The sequence below is a fragment of the Silene latifolia genome, chromosome 4 (assembly GCF_048544455.1).
Source record: "Silene latifolia isolate original U9 population chromosome 4, ASM4854445v1, whole genome shotgun sequence".
Lineage (NCBI taxonomy): Eukaryota > Viridiplantae > Streptophyta > Magnoliopsida > Caryophyllales > Caryophyllaceae > Silene > Silene latifolia.
In genome coordinates, this window is record NC_133529.1 from 4,041,717 (window position 1) to 4,053,419 (window position 11,703).

The 11,703-nt window shown below is 33.8% G+C and overlaps 2 protein-coding genes across 3 annotated transcripts; both read left to right on the forward strand.

Moving 5' to 3' along the window:
- The first annotated feature begins 913 nt into the window (after window positions 1-913).
- LOC141652618 (putative inactive poly [ADP-ribose] polymerase SRO5) lies at window positions 914-4,573 on the forward strand. 2 transcript variants are annotated; one of them, XM_074460163.1, is made up of 5 exons: window positions 914-1,716; window positions 3,074-3,327; window positions 3,580-3,719; window positions 3,950-4,049; window positions 4,227-4,573. In XM_074460163.1, the coding sequence occupies exons 1-5, from the start codon at window positions 1,196-1,198 to the stop codon at window positions 4,265-4,267; spliced, it is 1,056 nt and encodes a 351-aa protein (XP_074316264.1). In that variant the 5' UTR covers window positions 914-1,195; the 3' UTR covers window positions 4,268-4,573. The 2 variants fall into 2 exon arrangements, with proteins under 2 accessions (XP_074316264.1, XP_074316263.1); XM_074460162.1 differs by having other exon boundaries at window positions 3,950-4,048; window positions 4,220-4,573.
- Window positions 4,574-7,167: 2,594 nt separating this feature from the next.
- Window positions 7,168-9,729, forward strand: LOC141652619 (putative inactive poly [ADP-ribose] polymerase SRO2). The gene is made up of 4 exons (XM_074460164.1): window positions 7,168-7,878; window positions 8,054-8,441; window positions 9,249-9,602; window positions 9,654-9,729. Exons 1-3 carry the CDS (start codon window positions 7,355-7,357, stop codon window positions 9,483-9,485), a joined length of 1,149 nt encoding a protein of 382 aa, XP_074316265.1. The 5' UTR covers window positions 7,168-7,354; the 3' UTR covers window positions 9,486-9,602; window positions 9,654-9,729.
- Window positions 9,730-11,703: the final 1,974 nt, after the last annotated feature.

Genomic DNA, 11,703 nt, shown 5'->3' on the forward strand with positions numbered 1-11,703 from the left:
CCTAAACAACAACTCCTACTCCATTCCATATCTATGGACTTTGGTGGGTACCGCCTTTCCTCAAGATTCAAAGTTCACCGTTTTTAAACAAACAAAACAAACACCTTAATTAAAAAAAACATAAACAAATCCAAATAAAAAAGAATTATTAAATTAAATTAATTTAAAATTACAATATAAACCTATGGCTGTTCACCCAGTGGTCCGGACCTCCGGACCAAAGACAAGGCCGGACCGGACCGGACCATTTGGTCCGGATCAGACCGGACCAAATTTTGTTTGGTCCGGTCTACGGTCCACCTATTTACTCTACTTAGGTCCGGTCCTGGACCAACCCGAATGGACCGCGGACCGGACTATGGACCGAAGTTATATAATAAAAGAATTTTTAAATTTGTAATATTATTGATTTTATTTTCTACTTTCTTTACACATATTATAAGATGTGTAATTATGTAGTTAAATCTCGTAAGAAAATAATGTTGTTTATTTTGATCATTACGAATTTCTCGAGTTCTAGTTTTATATGGTAAAACATGTCAATGACAATAATATTTGGTCCACTTTGGTCCATTTGGTCCGGTCCGGTCCACATGTTTTTGTGGTCCAGACCGGACCGGACCAATATTAATATGGTCCGGTCCTCGGTCCACCTCTTAACCCTTTTTTGGTCTTCGGTCCAGAGAGTTTGGTCCGGTCCGGTCCGGTCCCGGACCAATGAACACCCCTAATAAACCCAACTCGGTCGGTCTTGCTTAATACCGTCTCAATTTAAAACTCTTACAACATCTTTTTATCCGAGCCTCTATTTTAATCAGGTGTAGAACCCGTCTTATGTCTTAAGTTAACACGATCTTAAATAAAAATCGGTGTATTCTTCTATTTATTTTTCTTCTCTCCTCATTACTACTCCTCAGATTTTCCCCTCTCTGTTATTCAGACTTTTTCCCATTCATATTGCATGGGTTTATCATCTCAGTTTTTTCAACAACCTGACAAACTTTTTCTTGCAACATAAGAAACCAATATACCAAATTACCAATACAAATATCAACTATTTCCTTCATTCTTTTCCTACCCAATTCTCATTATTTGGGTCATTTTTTTCTCAATTCTCCAATTAAATAATCAAATCAATTTTTTCTAAAAAAAAAATTATTACTCCATTTATTTTTCTTATTTTAATTTCGTAACAATGGAGTCTACTTTCCATGTCAACAATCAAAATTCCTCGCCGGAGATGAATATTCCATACGACGACGAATCGGCCTCGGATTGCGAAAGCAGCATCACCACCTCCTCCTCATCCTCCTCCAGTGACGGTTTCCAGCGTCGATTACGCTTTGACAACGTGTCGGTGGAGATTCCGGATAGCGAGAGATCGTACGAGTTGATTCGCCGGAGATTCCTCGCTGGAATTGGAGATACGGCGGTTGTTGTGGCGGTTCACCGGAAAAATTGGTCGGAGGATTCGGTTGGTCAAGCTAGAGTTCGTGCGTTCAAGATTTACGGCAATGCCTTGAAAAACAAGTATGGGAATAATGGTGACGGTGACGGTGACGGTGACGGTGGGGCCGCGAATTTGAAGTTTGGTTGGTATGGTGGTGATAAACAGAAGATAATTAAGATTTTAAGGCATGGATTTAGTTATGAAGATTTGTTGAGGAATAATCATGGTGCTGTTTTACTCTCTCCTGTTGATTCCCCTGCTTCATGGTAATTAATTCATTACTTTATTATTCGGATATATTCATTTCGTCTCGGTTATTTGTTTATTTTTTATATATTTATTGGGATGAGTCGGGGGAAGTATAATTTTACAGTAATATATCTAGCAACAATTAGTGTGTAAGATCGTCTTAGCTGAAAACACTAGTTTACTCATTGTATACTCCGTAATAAATAAATAAATGTTTAACTAGTATAGAAACAAGCACCGTCTCATTTTTTTGTGATAAAAAAACCGTCTCATATTGTGTAAGGTAATCTTGTTCTAATATAATTTGAGAAAAAGTAACATACATCGGATGTACTACCTCCAACTTTTTTGTTTTTGAGCATATATGTATATTTTTTGAGCTTATTATCTCAAACTTTATTTGTTTTTGAGCATATGTATATTTTTTGAGCTTATTAAAATTTATAAGTTAGATTTTAATTTTTTTCCATCAAAACTCAAATTTTACTAAATTTATATGTAATGTTTTTGAGTTTTATTGTAAATTTTTAGAGTTTAATGTTTAAGTAAATAAACTCATAAACTTTATTGTAAAACTCATAATTTTAAAAACAAAACTCAAAATTTTTATTATAATGCTCAGAAACTATAAAATTGATGGTAATACATCAGATGTATAATCCACCTACTAATATAATTTGAGTCTCATATTGTGTGAGATAGTCTTGTTCTATAATTTGAATTTTTTAATTCCGTATTATTTTGTGGGAAGAAATAACCAACCCAAACATGGAAAAAGAGAGGGATAGGATTTCACTTTATAAACCAAGAAGCTAATTCCCTCATTGCCAATTGGCTTGGGATGGAACCACCTTAGGGTTATGACTTATGAGATGCATACTCTCTTCTAGTCAATGGGCGTTGCCCAAGCCCATGTGCGTGCCCATCGACTCGGGGAGAGTGTGTAATCTCAAAATCGCCTTTTTGAGAACCTTGTATTCCCTCAGTCCCAGTGAATAAATGTGAAACCGGTTTTGAAATATGTATACCTTTTTTTTTTTAAATAAAGTGGAAATGTATACAATTGAAATTGAGAAATTTTTGGATAATTATTTTATTTCATTCAGTAGAATTTTTGCATATTTCAACATATGCGGTTGAAAAGTTAATACGGTGAAATTGAGAGGACGGTGTGTAATTTTTAGTACTACCATCTTTTTTTTCTAACAAAGCACACACTTAGTCGTATGGTCGGTATTTCTCGTAGATTTGTGAGACTTCAAATTGATGGAACTTTTGTATGGAAAATCAGTACGGTGTTAATTTTTGAAAGATTATAGTTCATAATAGTACCTAATAATGTTGAATTATGTGGCTAATTTTTGTTTTTGATAGCGTGGAGGATTCGGTGGAGGATGAAGACGGGTTAAGGCATGTGTTACTATGTCGAGTATTACTCGGACGATCTGAATTGATTAAACCCGGGTCAGGTCAGACACACCCGAGTTCAAACAAGTATGATTCAGGTGTCGATTCGTATGATAATCCGAAGAAGTATCTAATTTGGAGTAGTAACATGAACACTCACATTTTGCCCGAATTTGTTGTCACATTCAAAGTTAACAAACCAGCTCAATTATCTTCCACAGGTACATTATTAATATTAATCTTAATTAACTTAACGTTAATGACGTTATTTTACTGATTTATGATGGCTAAATATGTTATGTGCGATCGTTGTATGCTATGATGGACAAAAAGTGACCAATTCACAATAAACAGTCAAAAGTCTTCAGTTTTAACATAAAATGGTCAATTTTTATTTGATCGCGGAATACGTCCATCTCATAGTATAATTTGCGTAATTGGCTAATTATAGTGATTTATTGTTTTTTGTTCAGGAGTTGTTTCTAGGATGAAAAATGTGATGAGAATGCCAAGGTCTCCATGGATTTCTTTTCCGCAATTGACTTCAGTTTTGGCGAGATTTTTGACACCAGATGCTATTGCCTTGATCAGCAAGTATCATAGAGATTACAGGGTAAGTTTTTATTGACATTTTTCTGAATTGAATTTGCGTCACTCAGTCGACCACTTATAAGAAAATGTAATCTTTTATTCCGTAACTTTAATTAGCTCAAATTTTATTTTTCTCTTAACCTCACGATCGGAGTAAGAAAACTTTTAACACTTGAGTTAACTCTTGTTTTTAGCTCATTTCAGTAAAGAGGAATTTTACGGAGTGTTATCTTTTTTTTTCGTGTAATATAGGAGAGGAGAATTTCGAGGCCGGAGTTGATACAGAAAGTGAGACAAATAGCTGGGGATAAGATGTTGATCGGGATTATTAGATCATTTAAAAGCACTAAGGTGAGCACTTCGATTTCTTTCTTTAAATTTGTTTAATTTCAATTTTTAATTAGAACCATTCAATTATTTAACCGGGTTTGATTGTGTATTCAATTCAACGATAATGATGAGACGATATCCAATGGTTAGAATTTGTTTAAAGTCGATCTACTTTCCTTTTCCCTTTCACAGGATTTCAGGATGTCGTTTGATTTCCGAGGGAACCACAATAACAACTAACAATGCGAGTAGGACGAGAAAAATATTTGGAAGAAATAAGATGATACACATAGAAGACTTGATTGTTTATCATTTTGTTTGTTCAAGTGAAAAGGGTACTAGATAGGTTTTGAAATGTTCCATTACTACCCGTTTATTGTAGATGGGTCGAAGTGTAAATCTATTGTTAGATGGCGATATTATAAAATCAATCGTAGCTAGCTTCTCTGTTTAGTGATCGTAAAGTTCTTAAGAGCCTAACATCACAAGGATTGTTTGAATGTCGTACTAAAAAGTTGTCATGGCAAATAAAGAGCTCTTCTTGACTTACAAGCATTGTTGTCAGAATTCCAATTCGATCGTACGATTTTACGATCTAAAAAAACTTGATCGATCCCAGATCTTACGATCCTATTATGATTGTAGAATCTTACGATCCTATTCGTTTGAAAATTTCTAGACGTAGGATCATAATACGATCCTACGATCTTACGATTTACGATCCGGTTTTATGATAAAAAAATAAAATAACATTTTATATAATGATATTAAAATCCAAATCTTGTATAAGTTGTAGAAACATATTCATAACAATGACACCAAAACTATCAATCATCAATAATTTATGGCAAAATATAAATAAATACGTATTTTAATCTTCAATTTTATATTTTTACCATATACTTTAAATAACTATATTTAGTTAGTTTGTAGAATCTTACGATTCTACGATGCGATTCTACCAATTCGATTCTACCTACTCCATCGATCCAAAGTAGAATCCCGATCTTGACAACATTTGCTTACAAGGTTTAAACTTGTGCAAAATTTTAAATCTGAAGAATACTAGCTAGGATGTTCATTTGGCTCGTTTTGCATGGTCGCTTGATGTATAACGTTCACCCGGGTTAGAAGGGGGGCTTTCAGAGTTTTAGATGACCCGTTACATGTGCCTACACTGCCTCTCGTATGAGGAGACACCCGACCACTTGCTCTTTCCCGATTTCAAAAGTTATTTGGAGACAGGTCGGGGATCTTGCTTCTTTCACCTCTTTTTTCACCGTCGTCCCTTTCTCCAATTGGGACTCCAATAATGCTAGCAACAGTTACTCTTTAGCTTTTGACGACGATGTCATTATTTACGTATTGATGATTATCGAGATGGCGAAATAATATTGTCTTTGGAAGAACCGAGGAAAATCAGTTGCATCCCCCTCCAATTTTACTTCATCAGTTCGAGACCTCAAAGGGAGCTTTTGAGAAACTTTTTTTATTTATTTATCCCACACTCAGGATCCACCCACCAATAAATTTCTATACTATGGCTACCTTCTCCACATGGATGGGTGCTTCTTAACACCGTAGGGCGTCAAAACTCCAAAGGTAGCCAGAATAGAAAATATTTGAGCGCAATTTAACCCACTATGGATCCCTGTCCCACTTTTGTGTCCCATTGTGTGTGCCACTCCACCCACCTTTTGACACATCACTTATTGCAAAATAAAATATTACAATAATTATATTAATTTGTTGATGGGTTAGAAGGTGATTGGAGTGGCACACACATTGGGACACCAAATGGGACAGAGGATCTCCACACTTCACCCTATTAATAGTGGATCCCTCTCTTTCATTATTATCATTCATTGTCATATTGTGTTAATCTTTTAGGGGGTGTTTGGTAAACGGCATATTTGTCGATTTTTTAGCATATTCAAGGGTTTTACCATGTTTGTCAAATTAATTATTAATATACTAATTTTAGTGTTTGGTAACAACATATTGAAATAGCATATTTGGGGGGGGGGGGGGGGGGGGTCAATATGTTTGTATAGGTTAGCATATTGGAGAATAGGAAATTTTGCCCCGGTTTACAAAGAAAGCTAACAATCTACTAATTACGATCTGCCAATTACCAAACACTCAAATTAATTCTGTTAATTATAATATGCTAGTCAATCCTTCTGATAAAATCTGTCATTTATAATCAGTTTTTGTAATCTCCTTATGCTGAAATTAATCCGGGCGGCCTTAGTTAATAGGGCATAATCAGAATATTACTCAGAATATAATAGATTTGAGTGATATTCCAATATGCTCGTTGTGAAAGGGGTGTTTGGTAAACGACATATTGACTGATTTTTAGCATATTCAAGGGGTTAAACATGTTTGACCATCAATATGCTAATTTTAGTGTTTGGTAAACAGCAGATTGAAATAACATATTTGGGGATCAATATGTTATTTTACAATATGTTGCTTAGCCCAGCATATTTTAAAATAGGAAATTTTTCTCCATTTCACAAAGAAAACTAACAATCTATTAATCGCAATCTGCCAATTATAATATGTTAGTCAAACCTTCTGATAAATCTGTCATTTATAATTTGCTTTTGTAATCTTTTAGTTAATAGGGAATTCATCCATTATTTATGGAAAAGATAGTAGATGATGAAAAAGTTATTGAAAATGATACTCCGTGCATAAAAGAATAAAACTTTTATATAGAAGACAATCTTTTATTTACCTTACTTAGTAAATAAAAAATAAAATTACTATAAATAAATTATTATTATTATTATTATTATTATTATTATTATTATTATAATACGGTCTTACCAAATACCTTTTGATTAAATTATTAACAAAATAAAATAAAAAATTTGGTATATACGTGTTTGACTCTAAGTGGTGGATAAATAATCACAAAGAAAAAGGAAAATATAATAAAACAAAGTCCAAATAAGGAAAAAGACAAAAAATAAGTCGGCTCCGATTCAACGACCCTAGACGCTATTACAAATTTAATCCACACGTGATATGACGTCGTAATCCAATACGTGTACGTTTTCTGATTTCCTTAACGGCCACTTTTCCTAATAACCATATTACGTACTCTCCAAGTTAGTTACCAATTAGTTGTCAATCTTTGTATTATAAATACACACACCAATCTCAATTTCAAACCATCAATCCCTTACAATTTTAATGCTCCAATTAACAACTTTTCAAATATAATTTGTACCAATAAATTTGTAAAATTCGTAACTTATTGTTACATTCTGTGTAAAGTTTCAATCTTTATTCTTTTCGCGTACAGAGTTGACTATGGAAAACCAGATTCAGTCCAGATTCAACCAGTTCCCAGAAAACAACTACCATGACGATGGTAATAATAACCAACATGGTTATGACGATGATGATGATGAACAAGTTTCCGATTGTGAAAGTGTCATAAGCAATAATAGTGATTATTACGATGAATTATTTGGTGATGACGATGATTTGGTTCGATTAGAGAAAGAAGACCCGATTCATAATGCTCTTCATAACAAGTTTTTGTCTTGCTTAGGAGATGTTGGTAACAAAACTAGTGTTGTTGCAATTCATAAGAAAGTATGGTCGAATTCAATTGAAGGAAATTCGAGACGTCATTGTTTCGAAATTTATCGTCAAGCATTGAAGAACAAATATGGTGATGATAATAATATGAAATTTGCATGGTATGGTACTTCTAAGGAAGACATTGCTCGGATTATGTCCCGTGGTTTCGGTATTAACGACATCCCTAATTGGGATGGCGTATTTGATGATGGTATCAATTTTTTCCCGATTAAGTTCCTTAATCAAAGGTAAAAATAATGTTTTAATTTTATTTTTTTGGCGTAATGGAGCCACAAGAGCAATATTGATGCTGACGGATTCAAACCCAGATCAGGAATATCACCGCTCATGATTTTACCAATTAAGTTGATTGACATCTGCAATTAATCATGTTTAATTTGCTGAATTTTTGTGTTTTTGCAGTTTGAATTCATGTGTTATGCAAGATGATGGCTTGAAACATGTGTTGCTTTCTCGGGTTCTCCTCGAACGAGAAGATTATTCAAATTACGATATTAAAGATGATGACGACGAAGATGAAGTTGTTTCTCCTACAACTTATGTTATTAAGAGTACAAAGATGAATACTCATATTCTACCGGAATATGTCATAAGTTTCAAAACACCTTTGCCAACACTTTCCTTGAAGAGCACGTTATCTAGTGCACCAACCAATTCCTTTAATGCAACTCCTAAGTTGAAGAAACCAATTTCTCCTTGGTTGACTTTTTCTACTTTGATTTTGGCACTTGCCAAATTGTTGCCTCCACAGAAAATATCCTTGGTCAGCAAGTTACATATGGATCTCAAGGTATGTGTTATTTTAAGTCATGAATTTCTTTACCTAATTTTTATGAATCTAGATCCGATATTTGATTTTTATGTCTCATCTTGTGTCTCGCTGATTGGTCTGGACGGTTGCAGACGTACAGTCCAGGCACATCCCCCACTAAAGAGGGGGAACGGTGGACCGTGTACTTTGTTGTCTGGCCCGACCCCATATAGGTTTATTTATTATTCTTTTGATTTTTAGCGGGTCAGGACGACCCCATGTCCAGCTCTATTTCTGTCTTCTGACATAGGAAGTAAATACGGACTCAGTTTTTTACTCCATATTATTTTTTAAATTTGCACCATTCTTTTAGAAAAATTTATGCAATAGGCCTCATTTGGTTGATACGGGAATTACATTGACGTGTTAATTTGCAATGCACGAGAGTTTAATTCCTACATTAAAATTCACGTGAATTACAATAATCGGTTTAGTTGTCATGTTGGAGTTTGGGGTAGGTAGTTAAATTCCCCCATCATGTAGGAGTTGAAAATTCCTAGGAGTTTTAAACTCCTCCATTTTACAAAAAAAATGGGGTAACCAAACAAGCTTTAAAAATCCCAATTCATGGAATTCTAGAATTCCCATAAATTGGGTGAGCAACCAAACGAGGCCTTGACTGTAGTTATTTACACACATTCTTACATGAGACCGTCTTATTATAATTTAGTTACCACCTTAGTGTTAGTGAACTTTTTTTAATGTTTCCGTACCATTGTCCATCATATTTAGTTTCACAGCGATTTACCATAAAACCGTCTTACATAAGAATTACTCGTTCTGCAGGCCAGGAAAATCTCACGCCTTGATTTTATAGAAAAGTTGAAGCGCTTGGTTGGGGTGAATTTATTGATTGTAGTAGTAAAACTATGTGGAGCAAAGGAAGGATCTTTCTTCAAAGTGGAACAGCAGCAGCAGCAGCAGCAGCTGAGGTCAATGAGAAGGGCAATGGGAAAATGTGGATGTCGAGGACACAAGATTTGCAAGAGTAACAAGATTACTGTTGCATGCGCAAAGAGTTGACGCAGGATTATGAAATTTTAATTGTTCTTAGATAGTTGTGTGATTGGATTGGATAGGCTAGAGTTTAATTTATGTTTGGTTTTTATGAATTGTTGAGTAGGGTTATGTTCTTTTGAAGTTAATTTCGCTTTTTTTAAGTTCCGTTCAATTCGGTTCAAGTCGATTCAGTTTATTTCAGTTTAGTTCAAGTTGGTTCGGTTCGGTTCAGTTCAGATCAGTTCAATGCAACATAATGGGAGGACTACTTTTGACATTGTCATTTTTAAATTTATATTATTTTTTATTTAGCATATTATTATTTTTTATTTTAAAAAATGGAAACTTTTATTAATCAATCAATAGTTTATAAGAAATTGATGGGCAGCCGAATTATAATCTGAGCACCCACTCCGTTAGCAATAGCAATAGCAAAGCTAGGTCTAGTAAAAATAAAAACAGCAGTGCAAGCACCGGCATCCTGAGACACAAAACGAATTATAATCTGGGCACCCACTCCTTTAGCAATAGCAATGTTAAGTCAAGTAAAAATAAAAGTAGCAGCGCGAGCACCAGCATCCACAAATTTTTATTGATCAATCAAATTTTTACAAGAAATTAGTGGACAGTCGGGATATAATCCGGGCGCTCACTTACAAAATGTACTCCGTAACTTTTTTGTTGAGATCAAAACAATTTTACAAGAAATAAGTGGGGCAGGCGAGATATTATTAATATAATTATTATCCTACGTCCTCTAATAAATTCTGCGTCAATCTTACGTCCTCTAATAAATTTTGTGTCCTCTAATCTGTATCTCAATTACGTATAAATTAATTGTAAATCCAATAACTTATTGCGATCGTAAATTTAATTAAGTATAGGAACTGAAAATGAGATATAGTCGTTTGGTTGATCAAAAAACTTAGTTTTCCTAGAAACTTCAGTTTCATAGAAAATAAGTTCCTGCATCCAATTCGGGTGAATTTGTCAAAAGTGTTTGGTTGCTCATGTAGAAATTAAATTCCATGGAAATTTCCAATGATCGATGCAAGGGGATAGTAGGTAAGTCAATTCCTACATCATGTAGGTATTGAAAGTTCCTGGGAAGTTCTAATTCTTCCATTTTCGAATATGACAACCAACCAACCCATATTTTTTTCAAATCATGGAATTTTGCAATGCACGTAGTTTTAAAGTGTCAACCAAACAACCCTAAGAGCAAATTTCCTCCACCTCTCACCACCTTCATCTTATTTATCCCTCTTCCCTCCATCACCCTACCCGACATCATTTCCTCTACCCTTGCCTCCAAGAGCAAATTTTCTATTGGTTCGTCTTATGATAACACCATGGACGACCCGAGCAGCCCTCCCATTGATCTTCGTTGGGTTTGGGACATCCCTTCCCAACCCCGCATCAAACTGTTCCTTTGGCTCTCTTGGTGGGACGAAGTTCCCCATAACTTTATTCTCTTCAAAAGATTTAAATCGTAATAAGTAATGGAATGAGTATTTTTCTGAAAGTTTTTTTTGTTTTTACCGAGGAACTAATGATGTTAATTTACAAATATTTATTAATAACATATTTTTTAGCCGTAACTCTTTATCATAAAAACTCAATGAATTTTTAACAAATATTTACTAATTAATAACATATTTTTTAGCAATAACTTTTTAGCATAAAAAGTCAATGAATTTTTTATCATAAAGTTCTTCAAAAAAACGAAATCTTTTTATCGTAGAAATATCAGGATAAATTTGTGCATAATGTGAAATATTGAATGTTATAAATATTTAAATACAAAAGATTATGTCTATTTATAAACTATCATGTCCATACATATAGTAAGGTTAAAATTACCAAGAACTATTTTAGGAAATATGTTTTAGGCGTGAAAAGTTGGAGTTTCGCCTATCCCTATTTACTAAATGAATAGGCGAAACTTCAACTTTTCCCCGCCTAAAACATATTTCCTATAATAGTGCTTGGTATTTTTAACATATACTATAGGTGTGGTCATGATAAGTTATTTATTTCTCTAATAAAAAAATTCAAAAAAAAAGTACTCATTTCGTTACTTCTGATTTAAATTTTTATTTATTTTTTATAATCAAAATACATTAAGGAGAAATATGAAAATAAGTGAATTTCCAATTTAAATTCTATAAATAATACACTAAAAAGTAAAACTCTATAAATACCGTGCATATATTGCATGGGTTCTTTACTAGTTCATTTA

Bases quoted from the DNA above. Each gene is read 5' to 3' on its own strand.
- LOC141652618 (XM_074460162.1), top strand. From the start codon at position 1,196: ATGGAGTCTACTTTCCATGTCAACAATCAAAATTCCTCGCCGGAGATG. The intron at 3,328-3,579 runs GTACATTATTAA...TTTTTTGTTCAG, and splicing joins AGCTCAATTATCTTCCACAG to GAGTTGTTTCTAGGATGAAA. The intron at 4,049-4,219 runs GTGAGCACTTCG...TCCCTTTCACAG, and splicing joins GATCATTTAAAAGCACTAAG to GATTTCAGGATGTCGTTTGA.
- LOC141652619 (XM_074460164.1), top strand. From the start codon at position 7,355: ATGGAAAACCAGATTCAGTCCAGATTCAACCAGTTCCCAGAAAACAAC. The intron at 7,879-8,053 runs GTAAAAATAATG...GTGTTTTTGCAG, and splicing joins ATTAAGTTCCTTAATCAAAG to TTTGAATTCATGTGTTATGC. The intron at 8,442-9,248 runs GTATGTGTTATT...CTCGTTCTGCAG, and splicing joins AGTTACATATGGATCTCAAG to GCCAGGAAAATCTCACGCCT.